This window comes from Pygocentrus nattereri, chromosome 16 (genome assembly GCF_015220715.1).
Source record: "Pygocentrus nattereri isolate fPygNat1 chromosome 16, fPygNat1.pri, whole genome shotgun sequence".
In the NCBI taxonomy this organism is placed as follows: domain Eukaryota; kingdom Metazoa; phylum Chordata; class Actinopteri; order Characiformes; family Serrasalmidae; genus Pygocentrus; species Pygocentrus nattereri.
In genome coordinates, this window is record NC_051226.1 from 7,842,100 (window position 1) to 7,859,547 (window position 17,448).

Consider the following 17,448-nt stretch of genomic DNA (forward strand, 5'->3'; position numbering starts at 1 on the left):
TGCAAACACACTTGCATACGCACCCTTTGTGGATATTCTACACCTAGTAAAGTTGAAAATGAAAATAGCAGAGATACCAAAAATAGACAGGTACTCACTGGGTTCTAGATAGGCTGATAGCCTGGTGGAGCTAAGAAGGCCATGTTACTGGTAGGACATGGTACTGTCTGACAGAAGGACATGGTACTGTCATGGTACTGTCTGACAGAAGGACATGGTACTGTCATGGTACTGTCTGACTCTTCAGACAAGGGCCAAGCAGGAGAAGGGCAGTAGGGTAAACAGCAGCTGAACAGAGACAATATCAGTAGCGTGATCTTACAGCCAGGCCTAAAGGCAGGGGTCCTACCAGATAATCCGGTTCCGGTGTGAGTGTACACGGTGCGCGTTTGGCTACTTGTACTCGCCAGTGTTTTGTTTTTGCTTTGCTTTTCTTGTGCTTGCTTTTTCTTTCCTTTTTCAGGACTTTTGGTACACATTCCAGTTTTGGTGGACTCACCTCTCTATTTTCACCTTGCAAGCTGAATCTTGCTACGTGATGATGCCTACAACACACCTGCCTCTCACCTGTGCGGGCCCTCCTCCTCCTCTTCTCCGAAGAGGGTATTATTTATTTATTTATTCATTTTATTGATTTGTGCATACTTAATACAGTTCAACAAATGTAAACAAAAACAGCAGTAGGTCAGTTTCAAGACAAAAAGCAAACAACAACAAAAGGAAAAAAAATCAAAGTAACAGGGGATCTATGACATTTCTCATTCTCCACCTGTCGAAAATTGACCAAGGTGTGTATGTAAGTGTTCAGATCTGAGTAAACCCGAGGAGGGTCTCTTCCCCGAGGCTCACCTCTCCTGTGGTGGCAGAGGGCATGTGCACGTGACGTCACGGCGGCTAAAAGTGGGTGCATGCGTGTCTGCAGCCAGACTGCGTTGCTTAAAGTTGAGATTACCAGTCGTTGTGAGACACCACGGCCAAAAAATCGATAAGTAACCCGGCGTGTCTTTCCACGCAGCTCCAGCAGCCAAGGATCCCAGAGTCACGTGACTGATCGATGGCCAGGGTGTTTTGCACGCCCCGTGTCGCTCGCAGTGATTGGCCAACGTTGCCGGTTCACGTGAACACGGAGTGATCGAGAGTCTCCACGGAGTGAAATGCGGCGATGGCAAGCGCAGAGCGACGGTTAGTGCGGGGCAGAGGAAGAGCTGCAGGTCGGCGAGCTGCAACCTCCACCGGCACCAGAGCGGCTGAAACAGGACAGAGCAGCCCCAGCCAGCCGCTTCATATGCGGTAACCGAAGGTGAGCTGCGGCGCCGTTTGGCGCGACTTGCAGGCGGATGTTTGTTCTCCAGCTTTGCCGGTCGCCAAGTGGAGCTCATGTGCCTGGAAAAGGAACCGCAGAAGAGCTTCAGCGACGTGGTTAAACTTCTCCGAGTGCTCTGAAAGATACTGGCTAACGGTAAAACCCAGGAAGAGTGGCTCTGTTCTGGTGTGAACTGTAGCGTAAAGTAATGAATGAGACGAGTTTCATCTCAAATGCTTTTGAAGGAAACTTGGAGAAAGCAGACTGAACTTCTGTGAGAGCCTCTGAAACTAGTTCTCTACGCTGGGAGCCGCTGCTGGGCCTCTTGTTTACGTCTACAGTGACAGGCTTTGGGTTTGGGTTTGGGGCGCTAGGCTGAACCTTGGTGTCCAGAGGGTCTGCCAGATTAGTCTAAAACGTGTCTCCAGCCAGGTCCTGGAGGCCCACTGCCCTGCACTTTTCAGTGTTTTCCCAACCCCCAACACACCTGATGCAGCCAGTCAGCTCATTAACAGCCCATTATGGAGTTAAAATGACTTTACTGCTTCTCCTGCTTAAACAGTGTGCAGGGTGGTGGGCCTCCAGGACCAGAGCTGAGGGAAACGCATACCCAAGAGTTTGGGTTTTTCAACTAAATAATAGCTCAAGGAGAAACTGCAACGAATAACTAAGCTGAGGTAGGGGGGGAAAGGAGCATCCAAGTCCAGAAAACGCTAAAAATACTCAGTTCCCTGTAAACTATAAAGCTGCAGTGGAACATCTTAGTAGGCCTACACCCAGCATCTGAAAGCATAGGACCAGATAGAGCCAAAATAGCCAGTTAGAAAGTAAAGGTGAGTGATTCTGATTCTGCAAAATCAATAAAGGATTTTGAGTTTCCACACATAAAATATCCATGTTTAAAAAAAGGTGCTGTGAGGAAAAGTAAGCCATTCTCATTTTACTTAAGCAGGTGAGTAAATTACTCTTCTCTACAGCGTCTTATTGTTTGTGCAAGTCTGTGGCATATGGTGTAATGATATTGTGCAAATGGCTTTATCTTTACAGCTACTGTTCGTAGTGACAAAGCAGCAGTAACCAGGACTCTGACTCAAAATCCAGCGACTAGGAGTTTGGCTGTTTACATAGCACAGTGTGAACACCAGGGGGTGCTAAACATTGTCTGCATATCTCTTCCTTTACATTTTGTAACAAGCGTCTGGCCACCCTGCGCCTCCCAGACTGAGCTACGCTTGTATGACCTAATGTACTTCTGACCTGCTTGCTTTTAGCCTTGGTAACTTGCAGTTGATGTTTAACAGATTGCATCAGCTGTGTTTGTCCTAACCCTCATTCCGAGTGCTTATGCAAAGACCATGCAGGGTTTAAACGTTTGCCGCAATTTTATTTCATTGCGCATGCTCTCTTAAACCAGTGGCTAACCATTGCGTTGTTTCTTCACTTTCAGTGCATGCGGCTCTTGCGACCGTTTCATCATGCCTGTTGAATTGGCTTTGCCGGTCTTCCTGTCAAACGAGGAGTTCCAGAACAGAAAGACGTCCAAGTACAAGAGATCCCTGCGGCCGTGCCTGCTCTCGAGATCGGTTCCTTCGCTCAAATTTCACTCTCCTCTCCAGACGTCCGAACTGAATGAGGTGAACGTGTCTGTGAAGGCACACGGCAAGGCCAAAAAACAGGTGTCTTTTGCCGACCACAAGGGCTTGGCCCTCACTATGGTGAAGATATTCTCTGAATTCGATGACCCTGTTGATGTCCCGCTAAGCGTTCGACAGCTTTTCACGTCTACGCTTATGGTGTCCGAGGACGAGAACATGCTGATGCTTGACTTTACCCAGCCGTCGGCAGATTATTTGCGGTTCCGTCAGCGTATAGAGGAAGACTTTGTTTGCCTTGAAAACTGCATGCTGAAGGATAGGGCGATGGCGGGCACCGTCAAAGTCAAAAACCTTTCGTTTGAGAAGTCTGTTAAAGTGCGCCTCACATTTGACACGTGGAAGAATTACACAGATGTAGATTGTCAGTATGTCAGGGACACTTACACAGGGACCGACCGGGACACGTTCTCTTTTGAGGTGGATTTACCTGAGCAGGTGCCACCACACGAACGAGTCGAGTTTGCAGTGTTCTATGTGGTGAATGGTGTCACATACTGGGATAGCAACAAAGGGAAAAATTACAGAATCATCCACTCATCGCTGAAGAAGAGTTCGATTGACCTGAGCACTGGCCATCAGCACTACGGTATCAGTGACTGTGACGTTCACTTCGACAGATATGGAAGCCCCAGGTGTTCTCACGGAATTTTCGCCGAGTGGCCGAGCTATGCTGGCTATGAGGATCTTGGCCCATATTACTGAATCCTCTTTTAGTGCTTTTGTCAGCCAGCACAGTTATCGCCTATGCCATTGGTTATATAGATAGTCTCTTGAGCTGTCGAAAGAAATCTTTAAAATCAAGACCAATGTCGGGTCCGTTTTTGAGAATGTATTAATGATTTATGTGACTCAAAAAATTCAACGAATATACCTCAGACACTTTCAGTAGATCAAGCTATATTTATTTTCTTACTGTAGTGAAATGCGGTGTAATTTTCTGATGATGTATTTTCCGCTTAAAGACGAGTTGCAAGACAACTTGTTTGTGTTGTAAAATATGAGCTCCTACACGTTTCAGCGCATATCAGTTTTCTTCCAGAAACGTAATGGAGATTGGATTGGCTTTGTGCCTCCAGTTCTGCTGCCTTTAAATAATGCATGTTTTCTATGGACTGTTAAATCATGCGTTCACTACACATGTGTGGAAACTGTTGACTGATGGATTAATTCTCTTGCCAAAACTTGAAGTCTAAGCCTGTCCTTAAATTTGGGTCTTCATTGACCGCAGGATGAGTGATGAAACAAACGCTGACCTGTTAGATCAATTTTTGTGTGTGTTCAGTTGCATAATCCACTGGGTTATGCAACACGTTACAGTTTAGTAGATACACTGGTTGGTGCATTGTTTGATTAAAACTTTTAATGTTGGCCTGTTTAGTGCATAGTAGATGCCGAAAAGTTGTTTTTATTTTTTTTTTTATTGTTAATGAAATCTGTAACTTTGTCTGATTTGCTGTATAGTTCATTGTGTCAGTCTTCCTTATGTGCATCAAATGATGTCAAGCATGAACTCACAATGTTGGTTTTGGTGAAGGGATGCACTTTGAATCAAATACCATTTGTCAATATTGTTTTGGGATATTGATGTTCAGTCGATGCTTTTTAGGGTTTTATTTTTCTATAATTAATGTTGAATAAAGAATAATGTAGTAAATGCACTGAGCTTTGCTTACACATGGTCTGCTTCAGTCTGTAAGTTTAGAAATGTTTGAACAGATTGAAAAGTTCAAGTCCATTTACAGGGCAAAGAGCAGATGATTTGTTGACCCCTTCACCTGGTCATAGCTTACTTTGACAGGATCAATGTAAAAAAAAAAAAAAAAAAGAATCAATGGAATAAACATGCAGTGTTTGTGCTATTTGTCAAGTTTAGGACTTGAGTAAAACAAATAAAATCTATTACAGTGTTTGGTAACATGCAGCTGTTTTTGGGTTCAACTATGGCAGTGGCATTACCTGCAACTTGGGTATTAGTTGCTGAATTATAATAAAAAAACTACAGCAAGTAAACAAGGTAGTCTGCTTAAATCAGTTGCCTGATTCTGCTACAGAAATAGTAATTTGTATTATTTTGCTATTTCAGATATAAATGTAATAATCCTGGTTGAGGCTACCTGGTTTAATTTTATTTATGGTAAAATATGCCACCGAGGTTATACTTAAAAGTTGCACTAATTATAAAATATTTTTAAAATGGAGCGTTTGAGGTTTTTTTTTTAATTTTCAGAAGGAAATCTCTTTGGCGTCATCGGTTTTAGGAGAGCGTAAGCGAAGACGCGGGCTTTTATTTTGAAAAGCAAACCCGGTTAGTACAGGCACTCTTTGCTAAGGGTTGCCTTAAATTTTACACTATTTGTTTTATTTTTCCTTCACGTAGAACGACATCACAGATTATATATATATATAATTATATACATTATATATATATATATATATATAAAATGACCACAAAATATATCCAAGTGCTGACTTGTACTTTGTAGTGCCGTCGCTGGGGAAACGGTGGGGCTGCTGTTGTGACAGGCAGCAGAGCGCGCCAAACAGCCATGAGCTACCGGCCTGGGCGCTGGAGTAAAGCTAGCAGAGCAAAGGGAATAAAACGTGGCCAATAATGGAGAAAAACGTCCAGGACGTCCTTCACAAACCTGAAAATCCAGAATCTGGAAGCGAGCAAGAGGACAGCGGCTTCTCTAATGTGAGTCCTCGATACGAGGCGGAGGTGAATTTGCTATTCGCTAGTTTCTCGTTCGAATTCTCCCGTTCCACCTTAAAAGGTGCAGCATTTACAGTCTGGCCAAGAGCTTACAACTAAAGCCAAGGCCTTCATACCTGAGGTGACAGGGTCTAAGAGCTGCCCCCTTTAAAGTGCAACGGGAAAACTGGAATAAGGAGCCGTTAAAATACGACAGAACATGGATGTAGTAGCTTCTCTGCTTCAGCTGAAGGCGTTAGTTAACTAGTTGACTAGGTTAGTGAGGTTAGGTTAACTAGGTTAGCTACACCGAGGTACAGTAACTCAGGTAAACATCTCTAAACAGTGCTGTACTTTGAAGCGCTGCTGTATAATCGCTAGGATGAGCCAGGCTGTTGTTGTTGGTAGGATATGTGCCTGATCTGTTTTGCTCTGAAAGACCTGGGGATTTTTCACAAAGCAGGATTTCTCAGTGAGCCAGATGGGCTCAGTGTCGTCAAGCCAGTCCAATGAAGCAGGAGCCAACGGACAGGTATTAAACAGCCCTCCAAACCCTCGAGTTACTCAGCTAAAGGAGCAGACCTGCTTTTTTGAAACAGTTTCTATAATGACTTTCATGAATTCCACGTTTTTCACTGGGTGGGACGTAAACAGAGCCATCCAGTGGTTTGATGTGACCTGGCACTTTGCAGACAAACTCACCGACTTCTGACTTTTTATACGCAATGCTGAAAAATTACTATTCTGGTTAAATAGTAGTATAAACATGTTTGGGTGTTATTTTGACTTACTTGGCTTTACATGTACTTCTCTGCCTTGAATGGCTTTAAAAGTCTTCTCTCAAAACCAATCATAAAATAATGGTACAGGCATCAGGCCATGTATTAGTGATACTTCAGTGTCATAACTTTCTGTGAGGGAGCTCTTGGATGCGTTTTGTCTAGAATGCATTTCACATCAAACTGCTCTGAAGACTTGGTTTACCGTTGAACCATTTGCCAGTTAATCCTGTTGGTGTGATGGTACATCTTTTTCCTACCGTTTAGTCTGAACAGAAAGACGACTCTTGTGGAGAAGTAAGCCCTCCATCTAAGGCAGCCCATGGGGACTTCAGTGATCCTGTATATAAGGAGATTGCACTCGCGAATGGTGTTATCAACCGGATGACCCGGGATGAACTACGAGCCAAATGTACCGAGCTGAATCTTGACACAAGGTAAGACGGATATTCTTTTTCACATCGCCTGTGAGCTCAGGTGGTTTTGATCTACATAATAAACCTTCTTCTGCAAGCTGTGCGACAATATTACCTTCAGTTGGACTACTTGTTATTTCCATCCTTGTATTTTTCTATCTGTGGTTTGGTAGAGGTGTGAAAGATGTTCTGAAGAAGCGCCTTAAGAATTACTACAAGAAGCAGAAACTGAAGCAGTCGGCAGCTGCTGGAGGGCCCGGTGACTCGTACTATGACTACATCTGTGTGGTGGACTTTGAGGCTACCTGTGAAGAGAGTAATCCATCAGATTTTCTTCATGAAATCATCGAATTCCCCATGGTCCTGATCGACACGCACACCTTGGAGATTGTGAGTTGGTGAGGGTGAATGCTTGCATGCGGGTGCTATGCTGAAAATGGGCATCTTCAACCCAAGTATTGCAAACTGTGTGAAGTAACTGTATGAAATGATGGTGAATATCAGTGAAACGCTATATAACTTATTTAAATACAGTAGAAATTTTTGTACATTTCAGTGTGGCATCCAAAGACTTTATACTACTATAAGCATATGTGACATAGCACTCGTAACGTTCTTGAACTTAAGTGAACCAAAAAGATTATGTAATCTGAAAAGCAGGCAGCCGGTTAAAAAAAAAAAAAAAGACGCATAGTTGACAGGTAGGCCTATTTTCACATGGGACAAACTGTGCAAATAAGTCTGAGAGCCAGTGGAGAGCAACCACAAGTTACCTACCGAAATGCTAAGAGCTGGAATATTTATTTTAAACGTCTTTTTTAAAAAAAATATATATTCCTAGGAACATACAACGGAGCTCATGACCAGTTATGAGGAAAATCAGCCACACTGAAACATGTGACTAAATACAGGGTCATCAGAGATCATCCTTCATTTAATTTCCATCAAAATGGCCAGTAAATTGGCCATTAAATGCAAGGAGAATGTTTCTGAGGAGATTACGTACAACATAATCAACTTGCATATGAAAGGGGAATGTCAAAGAAATATAAGTGAAAAACAGGATTTTTCAAAACAAGAGCTAACTAATTACTTAGGTAGACAACCATGCAAGATCTGGTGGACCAGTGATTCCCACCCTTGGTCCTGGTGGATCACCTGCCCTGTTCATTTGTTGTGTTTGCTTACTCTGAAACGCTCAGTTCAACCCAGGAAGGACTCGCTAACTAACGTTTTAGTTGGATCAGGAAAGCACCAAAATATGGAGGAGCTGGGTTGGGATCCGCTGTGCTAGACCACCAAAACCTTCAACCGCAGATGCAGCACTTAAATCTTTTATGTTTAAGAGGGAGGAGAAATTCAAGCTCCTCTGTTACTTCAGATCTTAAAAAGTAATCCATGCTTCTACAGTGTAAGGACAGCTTAATGCTATAAGCCCGAAAGGGTGTGGAGCTGTTAAGAAGCTGTTGCCGAGGAATGGCAATAGACACACAAGGAGAACAAAATCGGACAAAGAAGCTGCAGGTCTTCTCTGAACAATGGACTGATCACCCCAGAGTTCGGACCTCGGCATCTCTGAATGTGCTGATGAATGCACTTTCTACTTTTTATGAGTAATTAATGTCTTAGACGGAACTGGCAAAACAGTTTCTTTGAAAAAGTGAAAGCTAAATTCCTGAAAAGAACGGAAGATGAAATCAAAGCCAAATAGTGGATGCGCTGAATACCGGAAAATGTGATATTCTGCTTATTTGTAAACTCTTATGCAATTTTCTCTTAGGTATAAATAATATTTCTGCTTGTAATTAATGATTTTGGGTCATAAATGTTTTTTTTTTTGTTTGTTTTGGGTTGAATTAAATGTAGGGTGGTCTTTGACCTTTGCACAGTGCTGTGTCTGTAGGAAAGCTGTATGTGTAAAGCTTTTGTTGTTGTCTGTGTGATTACAGGTAGATTGTTTCCAAGAGTATGTGAAGCCTGAATTGAACCCACAGCTTTCAGATTTTTGTATTGAGCTAACGGGCATAGCGCAGGTATGTCTGGTGAGGTTTCCAGTGTAAAGGTAGAATTGTATGATGTCTTGTGTGTTTCTGTTCTGGAGAACTAAAGTCACCTTGATCTTTATCTGTAGCAAAGACCTCGTTTTGATGTGCAGCATGTCAAAAGCTTCATTTTGTAATTCTTAAGATATAAAAAATATATAAACAGTAGTTTCTTTATTCCCATATGAACAATAGTTTCTTTTTTCCTTATTTTCTTTCCCTAGGAAATGGTAGATGAGGCAGATATTTTTCCACGTGTTTTTCGCAGAGTGGTTGCCTGGCTGCAGGAGAAAGAGCTTGGCACGAAGTACAAATATGCTCTACTAACAGACGGGTAAAGCGCATCACTGTTTGAGTTTATTTGCTATTTTGTCATGTTTTGCCATTAGGTACTATAAATTCTGTAAGGCTTCATTTAATAAATAGTACAACCCCAATTCCAGTGAAGTTGTGACGTTGTGTAAAACATCAATAAAAACAGAATACGATGATTTGCAAATCCTTTTCAACCTATATTCAATTGAATACACTACAAAGACAAGATATTTAATGTTCAAACGGATAAACTTTTTTGTTTTTTGCAAATATTCCCTCATTTTGAAATTGATGCCTGCAACATGTTCCAAAGAAGTTGGGACAGGGGCAACAAAAGACTGGGAAAGTTGAGGAATGCTCAAAAACACCTGTTTGGAACATTCCACAGGTGAACAGGTTAATTGGAAACAGGTGAGTGTCATGATTGGGTATAAAGGGAGCATCCCTGAAAGGCTTGGTCATTCACAAGCACGGACGGGGCGAGGTTCACCACTTTGTGAACAACTGTGTGAGCAAATCCAAGTCCAACAGTTTAAGAACAACGTTTCTCAACGTGCAATTGCAAGGAATTTAGAGATTTCATCATCTACAGTCCATAATATCATCAAAAGATTCAGAGAATCTGGAGAAATCTCTGCAAGAAAGCAGCAAGTCAGAAAACCAACACTGAAAACAATAAAGTTTATCCGTTTGAACATTAAATATCTTGTCTTTGTAGTGTATTCAGTTGAATATAGGTTGAAAAACATTTGCAAATCATCGTATTCTGTTTTTATTTATGTTTTACACAACGTCCCAACTTCATTGGAATTGGGGTTGTAATATATTATTGTAATAGTAATATATTATTGTAATAGTAATATATTATTGAGGATCACTAGTTATTATCATATATTGTTCATCGCTCGTATGCTCAGTATGTTGCTCTCTTTTCTTAGGTCTTGGGATATGAGTAAATTCCTTTACACACAATGCCGTTTAAGTCGCATTCGGTACCCTCAGTTTGCCAGAAAGTGGATCAACATTAGAAAGTCCTATGCAAACTATTACAAGGTATTTTATGTTGTTTACCTTTTGTGATATTTGTATAATATGAATAGAAGAATAATGGATAGCGGTAACTGTCCTGTTTTGTTCCACAGGTGGCCCGCAACAAGACAAAACTCAGCTGCATGCTGGAGAATCTTGGCATGAAGTATGAGGGCCGACCCCACTGTGGTCTTGATGACTCACGCAACATTGCGCGCATTGCCATCCACATGCTGAAGGATGGCTGTCAGCTGAGGGTCAACGAGTGCTTGTATGGAGGCGAGCCACAGAGCGTGCCCATTAGTGCACCTTTGGAAGGAGCCCCGCCTCCTCAGAGGCCCAAAAGCAGAGACTAAAGACATATTTCCCAATGACCTTTGATTTCCCAAGGCCAGCGGTAAGCTATGGAGATCACATTGTCAGGGAAGAACTGCTTTGTACACACTGGTGGTGCTGGGACCTCTGATGTTTTACCCCCTTTTTTCTAGTATTTTCTTTATTTAGATCACATAATGCTCAAAGTTCACCAATAGATTATGATCAAGAAAGTGGTCTGAACAAACAGCCTGTCTGTGTTTAGACTTCTGTCAGAAGCTGATCTGACTTTGTCTTTTTGTTTTTTTCAGTACATGCTTTGTAATCTATATCATACAAGTGTTATTTTCATCACCAGATGTGCACATTCAAACGCACGGTTTACTAACAACATTTGCTACACGCTGATTCCTCTGCTGTTTGGAAAGGTCCATTACTTGCACACCAATAAACTACAAATAAATTCCTGTTTTCATTTCCCATATTGTTTTGAACCACATGAAACCACTTCTGGTTTTGTCTTCTTCCTTTTATTTGCATTGCAGTTCAGGGTTTGCAAGAAAAAGGTTTTTTTTTCCAGTCAACACAGGTTTTATAAACACTGCTGAACTTTGCTCTTTTGGATGTAAAGTTTGGACACAGATCTTCTGGTTATCCAGCGTTTTGCAGCCTAGAGCTGGGGGACTTCACACCGCTCCAGCCAATGATTAGCATTGGCCTTGGTAAACTCAGGCTCATGTGCTCTTGTTCCAGAGCATCACATTCAATTGGCGCCTCTTCTATGGAGATTATACAGACTGTGTGTGTGTCAGTATGAATATAGTATTCTTAAAGGGTCCACATCCGTCTTTTTTCCTGCATTGTTCCCCCTGAAGTGTAATTGTGACAGTTGTGACATGTAATGTACCAAATGTGGTACAGGGTAAAAGGGGGATAACAAAGTATGCAGAGAAACAGGTGGGCTACAGTCTGTACTTGTACAACTACAAAGTGCTCGTACATCCCTGTAAGACCTGGTAATTCCTGTCCTGTGGGGGACATAAGTCCCCAAAGAATATTTCAGGAACCATATAAGTTACAGTGCTGAAACCTGGTGTGCCATATAAAGAACATCCTGGTCTTTCCACTGATGTGTCGTTTGTTGGGGTGTGTCATTCACAACAGAGAGTCTGCCTTTTCAAGTTGGCTGCCCTCTCAGAAACCACTGTGAGCAAGAGAAGTAGGTAGTTGAGGAATATGCATTTATTATGTTTCTGAAGCCTTTAGTTGATGCACTGTATTTCCAAAAGTATTGGCTTCTCTGGCTTCATACACATATGACATTGAGTGACATCCCATTCTTAATCCATAGGGTTTAATATGACGTTGGCCCACCCTTTACAGCTATAACAGCTTCAACTCTTCTGGGAAGGCTTTCCACAAGGTTTAGGAGTGTGTTTATGGGAATTTTTGACCGTTCTTCCAGAAGCACATTTGTGAGGTCAGACACTGATGTTGGACGAGAAGGATAGAACCCAAAGGTGTTCTATGGGGTTGAGGTCAGGACTCTGTGCAGGCCAGTCAAATTCTTCCACACCAAACTCACTCATCCATGTCTTTATGGACCTGCTTTGTGCACTGGTGCGCAGTCATATTGGAACGGGAAGGGTCCGTCCCCAAACTGTTCCCACAAAGTTGGGAGCATGAAATTATCCATAATCTCTTGGTGTTGAAGCTTTAAGAGTTCCTTTCGAGGGGCCGAGCCCAATTACAGTATTTTATTTTAAAATGACTGAAATTCTCAAACTTTCATTTTTGTGTGTTAAATCCAGCATATCTCAGGACGATATTGGAGCTGATAGATAATGAGTGTAGAAACAAGGATTTAATGTCATGGCTGACCGGTGTATATACTAACTCACATATTCAGTTAAAAATTGAGGACACCCAGTTTCCCATGATAAAGGCCCCAAATATAACATAACAGCATTTTCCAAAACTTTTATCCATGGTAGCAGATTCATCCCTGCCTTAATGGGATTCTGCCAGAGCCAGTTTATGAGTTGCATTATAGAGTATTTACATTTTTTATTTTTAGAGTATTGATATTATATTAAGGGCCTGGGTTCGATCCCCCAGCCGGGCGACCGGGGTCCTCTCTGTGTGGAGTTTGCATGTTCTCCCCGTGTCTGCGTGGGTTTCCTCCGGGTTCTCCGGTTTCCTCCCACAGTCCAAAGGCATGCAGTCAGGCCAATTGGACATGCTGCATTGCCCCTGGGTGTGAGTGTGTGAGTGACTGTCTGTGTCTGTCTGTCTGCCCTGCGATGGACTGGCGACCTGTCCAGGGTGTATCCTGCCTTCCGCCCGATGACCGCTGAGATGGGCTCCAGCACCCCGTCCCCATGACCCTGAGGGAGAAGCGGCTTAGAAAACGTGTGTGTGTGTGTGTGTGTGTGTGTGTGTGTGTGTGTGTGTGTGATATTAAATTTACATATTCACATATGCATCTTACTGTACTGTCACTCTCTGGTTCGGCCGGCAGGTGGAGCCAGCCGTCCACAGTTACTGTCCAACACGGAAAACATTTATTTCTCACGTTCCTTTGTGTACTTGGCTTTAACGAAACCTGTGGAGACACAAACAGGACTAAACTGCACCATTTCTGATTAAATGTGCTGCCGTGAGCCTCCCTGTCTAGAATTGAGTGAACATTTTATGTTGACAGCGCTGTCCTTATTAATATAAAACGTTAAAAAAAACTCAGAAACGCTTTGAATGCTTTTAATGTAGGTTATTATCAGTCAGTTTAGGGAGAATCTGGTACCGTTTCCTGCTGGAAAGCCCCGGCCGTGAGCTCCGGTTCCTCGGCGAAGGTGGGCGCGGGTCTCTGACGCAGCGAGGCGGGGCTGAGAGAGGAGGGAGGCGGGGAGGGAGAGACGGAGAGAGAGGGAGAGAGAGAGGGAGCAGCGCTCAGCCTGCTGCTTTTGTTTTACTCCTTTAAGCAGCTCCTTTGGCTGCTGGCGGACAGAAAGAGGCAGAAGGAGCGTCCGCGGCGCGGTCAGCCTCTGCCACACCCGTGATGAGCCCAGGCTGCGCTCGATGGCGCGGGGAGAGAGGATGTGTCCCGAACACAGCTGCACGGATGCGCTCGGCTTGTTTTTGTCTCAAGGTGGAGCTTACCTTCGTGCTATGCTGCTGAACGCTGCCCTCACACGGACCCTAATACCGAGCTCGGCTGTCCGCGAAGGAAGCAGAAGGGCCACCAGCATGCTGCCCGTTCAATGAGAACGACGCCAGGAGAAGAGGGGACGTGGCCGCAGCAGCACGATGGCTGAGAATGAGACTAATCTAAAGACAGCCAGATTATGGAGGGACGCTGCTTTGCGCTCCAGAAAGCTGAGGAGCAGTTTGCGCCATCTGACCCTCAGCACGAAAAACAGCCAGACCATTACTCTGCCCGAAGACATCAAGGAGATCGAAGTGCTCAATCTGGGTAATAACTCTCTCCAGGAGCTTCCAGAAGGACTGGGTTCTACCCTCACCAGGCTTCGCATCCTGATACTGCGCAGGAATAAGTTTGCAGCTGTGCCTTCTGCAGTGTTCCAGCTCAGTCAGCTGGTCGAGCTGGACATCAGTCACAACTGCCTGGGCCACTTCTCGGAGGACATTGATCTTCTGAAGGGGCTTAAAAAGCTCTGCATCAGCCACAACAAGATCCAGTACCTCCCCTCTCAGATTGGGACCCTGCAGTGCTTGGAGGAGCTGGACATCAGCTTCAATGAGCTCCATGATTTCCCCAGGTCCTTCGCACAGCTCAGGAGGCTCCGGACGCTCGATGTGGATCACAACAAGCTGCAGCGTTTCCCACCAGAGATCCTTGCTCTCAGTGACTTGGAGGAGCTGGACTGTTCCGGCAATAAACTGGAGGGCCTCCCAGGTAATATAATGATGCTCCAATCCATCAAAATATTGTGGCTGAGCAGCACACACCTCTCTTCGTTACCTGAGACCTTCTGTGATCTGCAGAATCTGGAGAGCTTGATGCTCGATAACAATCTCCTCACAGCCCTGCCACAGTCCTTTGGGAAAATGCAGAAGCTGAAAATGCTTAATCTCTCGTCCAACTCCTTTGAAGATTTTCCTCAGGTTATCCTCAAGATCACTAGTCTGGAGGAGTTGTATTTGAGTAGAAACAGGCTGTCTTTTCTTCCAGAGGAAGTGGGCCAGCTGTCTAACCTTGCCAATTTGTGGCTGGACAATAATAGAATAACATTTCTCCCGGACTCTATCGTGGAGCTGGAGAAACTGGAGGAGCTGGTTTTACAGGGTAACCAAATTGCCATCCTTCCAGACAATTTTGGAAAACTTGCCAAAGTCAACATTTGGAAAGTTAAGGACAATCCTCTTATACAGCCTCCATATGAGGTGTGCATGAAGGGGATCCCTTATATAGCTGCCTATCAGAAGGAGCTTGCACACTCCCAGCCTGCTGTGAAACCAAGACTAAAGCTTGTTTTGATGGGGCAGAGAAACGCAGGAAAAACTAGGCTCAGGCAATGCATTGTAAGCAAACCGCTGGATGCTAAGACGATACCTGGAGCGAGGGGGATAGATGTGACTAACTGGGTAGCAGATGCTAACCGCAGTCTTACATTTATAGTATATGATTTATCAGGGAAGCAAAACTATGATCTCATCAAACCGTTTTTCCTCTCACCCGGAGCGCTGTACATCTTGGTGGTGAATTTAAAGTCATACACCTGTAAGAGCTTCTACTCCAGTGTAGGATATTTCCTCCACCTGCTCAGTGCAAAGGTGCCCCATGCAGTGGTGTGCATTGTGGGCACCCACACTGATCTCTGTGACGATAGCGAGCTGGAGGAGAAGTGCTTGGACATCCACATGCAAATCTCCCTCCAGGAGAAGAGGGACATTGACTGCCTGCAGATGCTTGCTGTACAGGTGGACCAGGCCCTGGAGCAGGGCTATGATGTTAGGGCGTCTAGCCCTCATGTACTCTTTTATGGAGTCTCAGACAAGAACCTAAGACGCAAGAAATCCCAGCTGCAGTACATGCTCAACAATCGGCTGCAGATTTTGTCGCCGGTATTTTGCGTCAGCTGCATGGAGGCACAGAAGAATATTCAGCGCTTGAAGGAAAAGCTCATGTCGGTTGCTGATCATCGTGAGATCTTTCCTAACCTTCACCGGGTGCTGCCAAAGTCGTGGCAGATGCTGGAAGAGCTCCACTTCAAGCCGAAGGACCTGTGGCTTTCATGGTGGGACTCAGCCCGGCTGGGCCTTCAAGCAGGACTGACGGAGGACCGGCTGCAAAGCGCCCTCTCGTACCTACACGAGAGCGGCAAACTGCTGTACTTTGAAGACAGCATCACGCTGAAAGAATATGTCTTCCATAATCTGCCACGGTTCATCGCCATCTTGAATGTTTTCTTTCAGAAGGACCTTGCAGCAATGCTGGAAAAGCTCCATTCTGAAGGGGAGGGTGGTGATAATGCTACTGCCTCCCAAATGCAGCAACATGTGGAAGGCTTTCTGCTGCATGGCCTCCTGCCATCCAACGTCATCCGCCTGCTCCTCAAACCTCTCGTGCAGACGCAACAGGACTTGCACCTGATCATGGAACTGTTGGAAAAGATGGGGGTTTGCTACTGCGTCAACAAACCCCGCAGCAAACCGTTAAATGGAGCCACTGTCTTGTACAAGTTCCCCAGCCTAGTCAGCAGCGAGGAGGCCCATGCTGAACCCTGGATGAACGGCGGCTCGTTGATCCCTGGTCAGTTCTTCTCTGTTGAACAGCTACAGATTGAGTACAGCTTTCCTTTTCTTATCCCCCCTGGACTCTTCGCACGGTACAGCGTGCAAATCAACAATCATGTGGTGCAGCGCTCTGATGGAAGGCATTACATCTTTGCCTACCGAGGTAAAGTGCCTGTGATGGTGAGTTACCGTCCCTCTCGAAACAGACTGCAGCCAGAGATGCTTGCCATTTCTAGCCATGCGTCTTTGCCAAATATCTGGACAGCTTGGCAGGCCATTACCCCTCTGGTGGAGGAGCTGAATGTCCTTCTGCAGGAATGGCCTGGTCTGCATTATTCTGTTCATGTCCTGTGTTCCAAGTGCCTGAAGAGAGGGTCACCCAACCCACATTCCTTCCCAGGTGAGTGAAATTGCTTGTATTTTTATTTATTTCCATCATCCTTTACTTCATTTCAGATAGAGTTGTTTATTATGGCAAGGCAAAGCTCTACTGATGGCAGTGGGCAGTGTTTATATCTTTGTTTTGATTGTTCGCTTCTGGCTGCCATTAGCTTCAAGAGACTCCACACATCCACACTGATGAATAAACCCCACCAATGCATGTCACATATTTTACCAGCAGCGCTGTCTCAATGTTGATTACTAAATTTTGATAATTATGTTATATGTAATAGTTTTATTACTATAGTAATTAGTTTTAGTGTTATTGATAGGAGTAAGGTTGAGCTTCAAAACGTTAGTCCTAAATTATATTTACCAGTGCAGATAAAGGTAAAATTTGCTTTTGCTTCAGCTCAGCAGTTTAGCAATCACAGTGCGGTCACCATGTGAACTAATGATAGGATTTATTGCTGGGTAAACATTGACACATTTGAGGTTGAGGCTGGGTGAAAAGCACTGAGGGGAGGATGCTGGCTAAACAAAAGAGCATGAGGGGCTAGGAGTGACAGGAGGGGGTGTCTCAGTGGGCCTGCAGCCCCACCTAGAAACACAAATTAGTCAGAGCCAGTCTGTCTCGCCTGCTGAGAGTGCAGCCACACACAGTAGTGGAGAGGATTGCTATGGTAACAAAATATGCCAGTTCATGGGATGCAGGGATGCAGAGAAGCATAACAGCCTTTGCTTGCTTCCCGTTGAATAGTAAG

General features: G+C 44.3%; 3 protein-coding genes and 1 long non-coding RNA gene across 6 annotated transcripts in view; 3 read left to right on the forward strand and 1 right to left on the reverse strand.

The window, feature by feature from the left end:
• The first annotated feature begins 932 nt into the window (after nt 1-932).
• On the forward strand, nt 933-4,873 carry ppp1r3b (protein phosphatase 1, regulatory subunit 3B). Of its 2 annotated transcripts, none has more exons than XM_017713816.2 (2): nt 933-1,459; nt 2,751-4,873. In XM_017713816.2, exon 2 carries the CDS (start codon nt 2,779-2,781, stop codon nt 3,658-3,660), a length of 882 nt encoding a protein of 293 aa, XP_017569305.1. In that variant the 5' UTR covers nt 933-1,459; nt 2,751-2,778; the 3' UTR covers nt 3,661-4,873. The 2 variants fall into 2 exon arrangements, with proteins under 2 accessions (XP_017569305.1, XP_017569295.1); XM_017713806.2 differs by having other exon boundaries at nt 934-1,300.
• Nucleotides 4,874-5,445: 572 nt separating this feature from the next.
• eri1 (exoribonuclease 1) lies at nt 5,446-11,028 on the forward strand. Of its 2 annotated transcripts, XM_017713829.2 has the most exons (8): nt 5,446-5,653; nt 6,114-6,182; nt 6,697-6,866; nt 7,019-7,235; nt 8,795-8,878; nt 9,112-9,221; nt 10,141-10,255; nt 10,345-11,028. In XM_017713829.2, exons 1-8 carry the CDS (start codon nt 5,570-5,572, stop codon nt 10,585-10,587), a joined length of 1,092 nt encoding a protein of 363 aa, XP_017569318.1. In that variant the 5' UTR covers nt 5,446-5,569; the 3' UTR covers nt 10,588-11,028. The 2 variants fall into 2 exon arrangements, with proteins under 2 accessions (XP_017569318.1, XP_017569327.1); XM_017713838.2 differs by lacking the exon at nt 6,114-6,182 and having other exon boundaries at nt 5,447-5,653.
• A 1,849-nt stretch (nt 11,029-12,877) lies between these two features.
• LOC119265410 lies at nt 12,878-13,395 on the reverse strand. Its single transcript, XR_005131640.1, has 3 exons — nt 13,350-13,395; nt 13,038-13,151; nt 12,878-12,933 (listed from the first exon to the last, which is right to left on the reverse strand). It is a non-coding gene; the product is annotated as an uncharacterized LOC119265410 (long non-coding RNA).
• A 101-nt stretch (nt 13,396-13,496) lies between these two features.
• Nucleotides 13,497-17,448, forward strand: part of mfhas1 (malignant fibrous histiocytoma amplified sequence 1) — a 46,943-nt gene continuing 42,991 nt past the window's right edge. The window contains exon 1 of the mRNA XM_017713849.2: nt 13,497-16,703. Within this exon, the coding sequence (XP_017569338.1) occupies nt 13,853-16,703 (2,851 nt within the window). The 5' untranslated portion in view covers nt 13,497-13,852. The remainder of the gene's footprint in view (nt 16,704-17,448) is intronic.

Excerpts from the sequence above, each read along its gene's own strand:
- ppp1r3b (XM_017713816.2), top strand. The coding sequence starts at position 2,779 with ATGCCTGTTGAATTGGCTTTGCCGGTCTTCCTGTCAAACGAGGAGTTC.
- eri1 (XM_017713829.2), top strand. The coding sequence starts at position 5,570 with ATGGAGAAAAACGTCCAGGACGTCCTTCACAAACCTGAAAATCCAGAA. Across the intron at positions 6,867-7,018 it reads GAGCTGAATCTTGACACAAG|AGGTGTGAAAGATGTTCTGA; the intron begins GTAAGACGGATA and ends GTGGTTTGGTAG. Across the intron at positions 7,236-8,794 it reads ACACGCACACCTTGGAGATT|GTAGATTGTTTCCAAGAGTA; the intron begins GTGAGTTGGTGA and ends GTGTGATTACAG.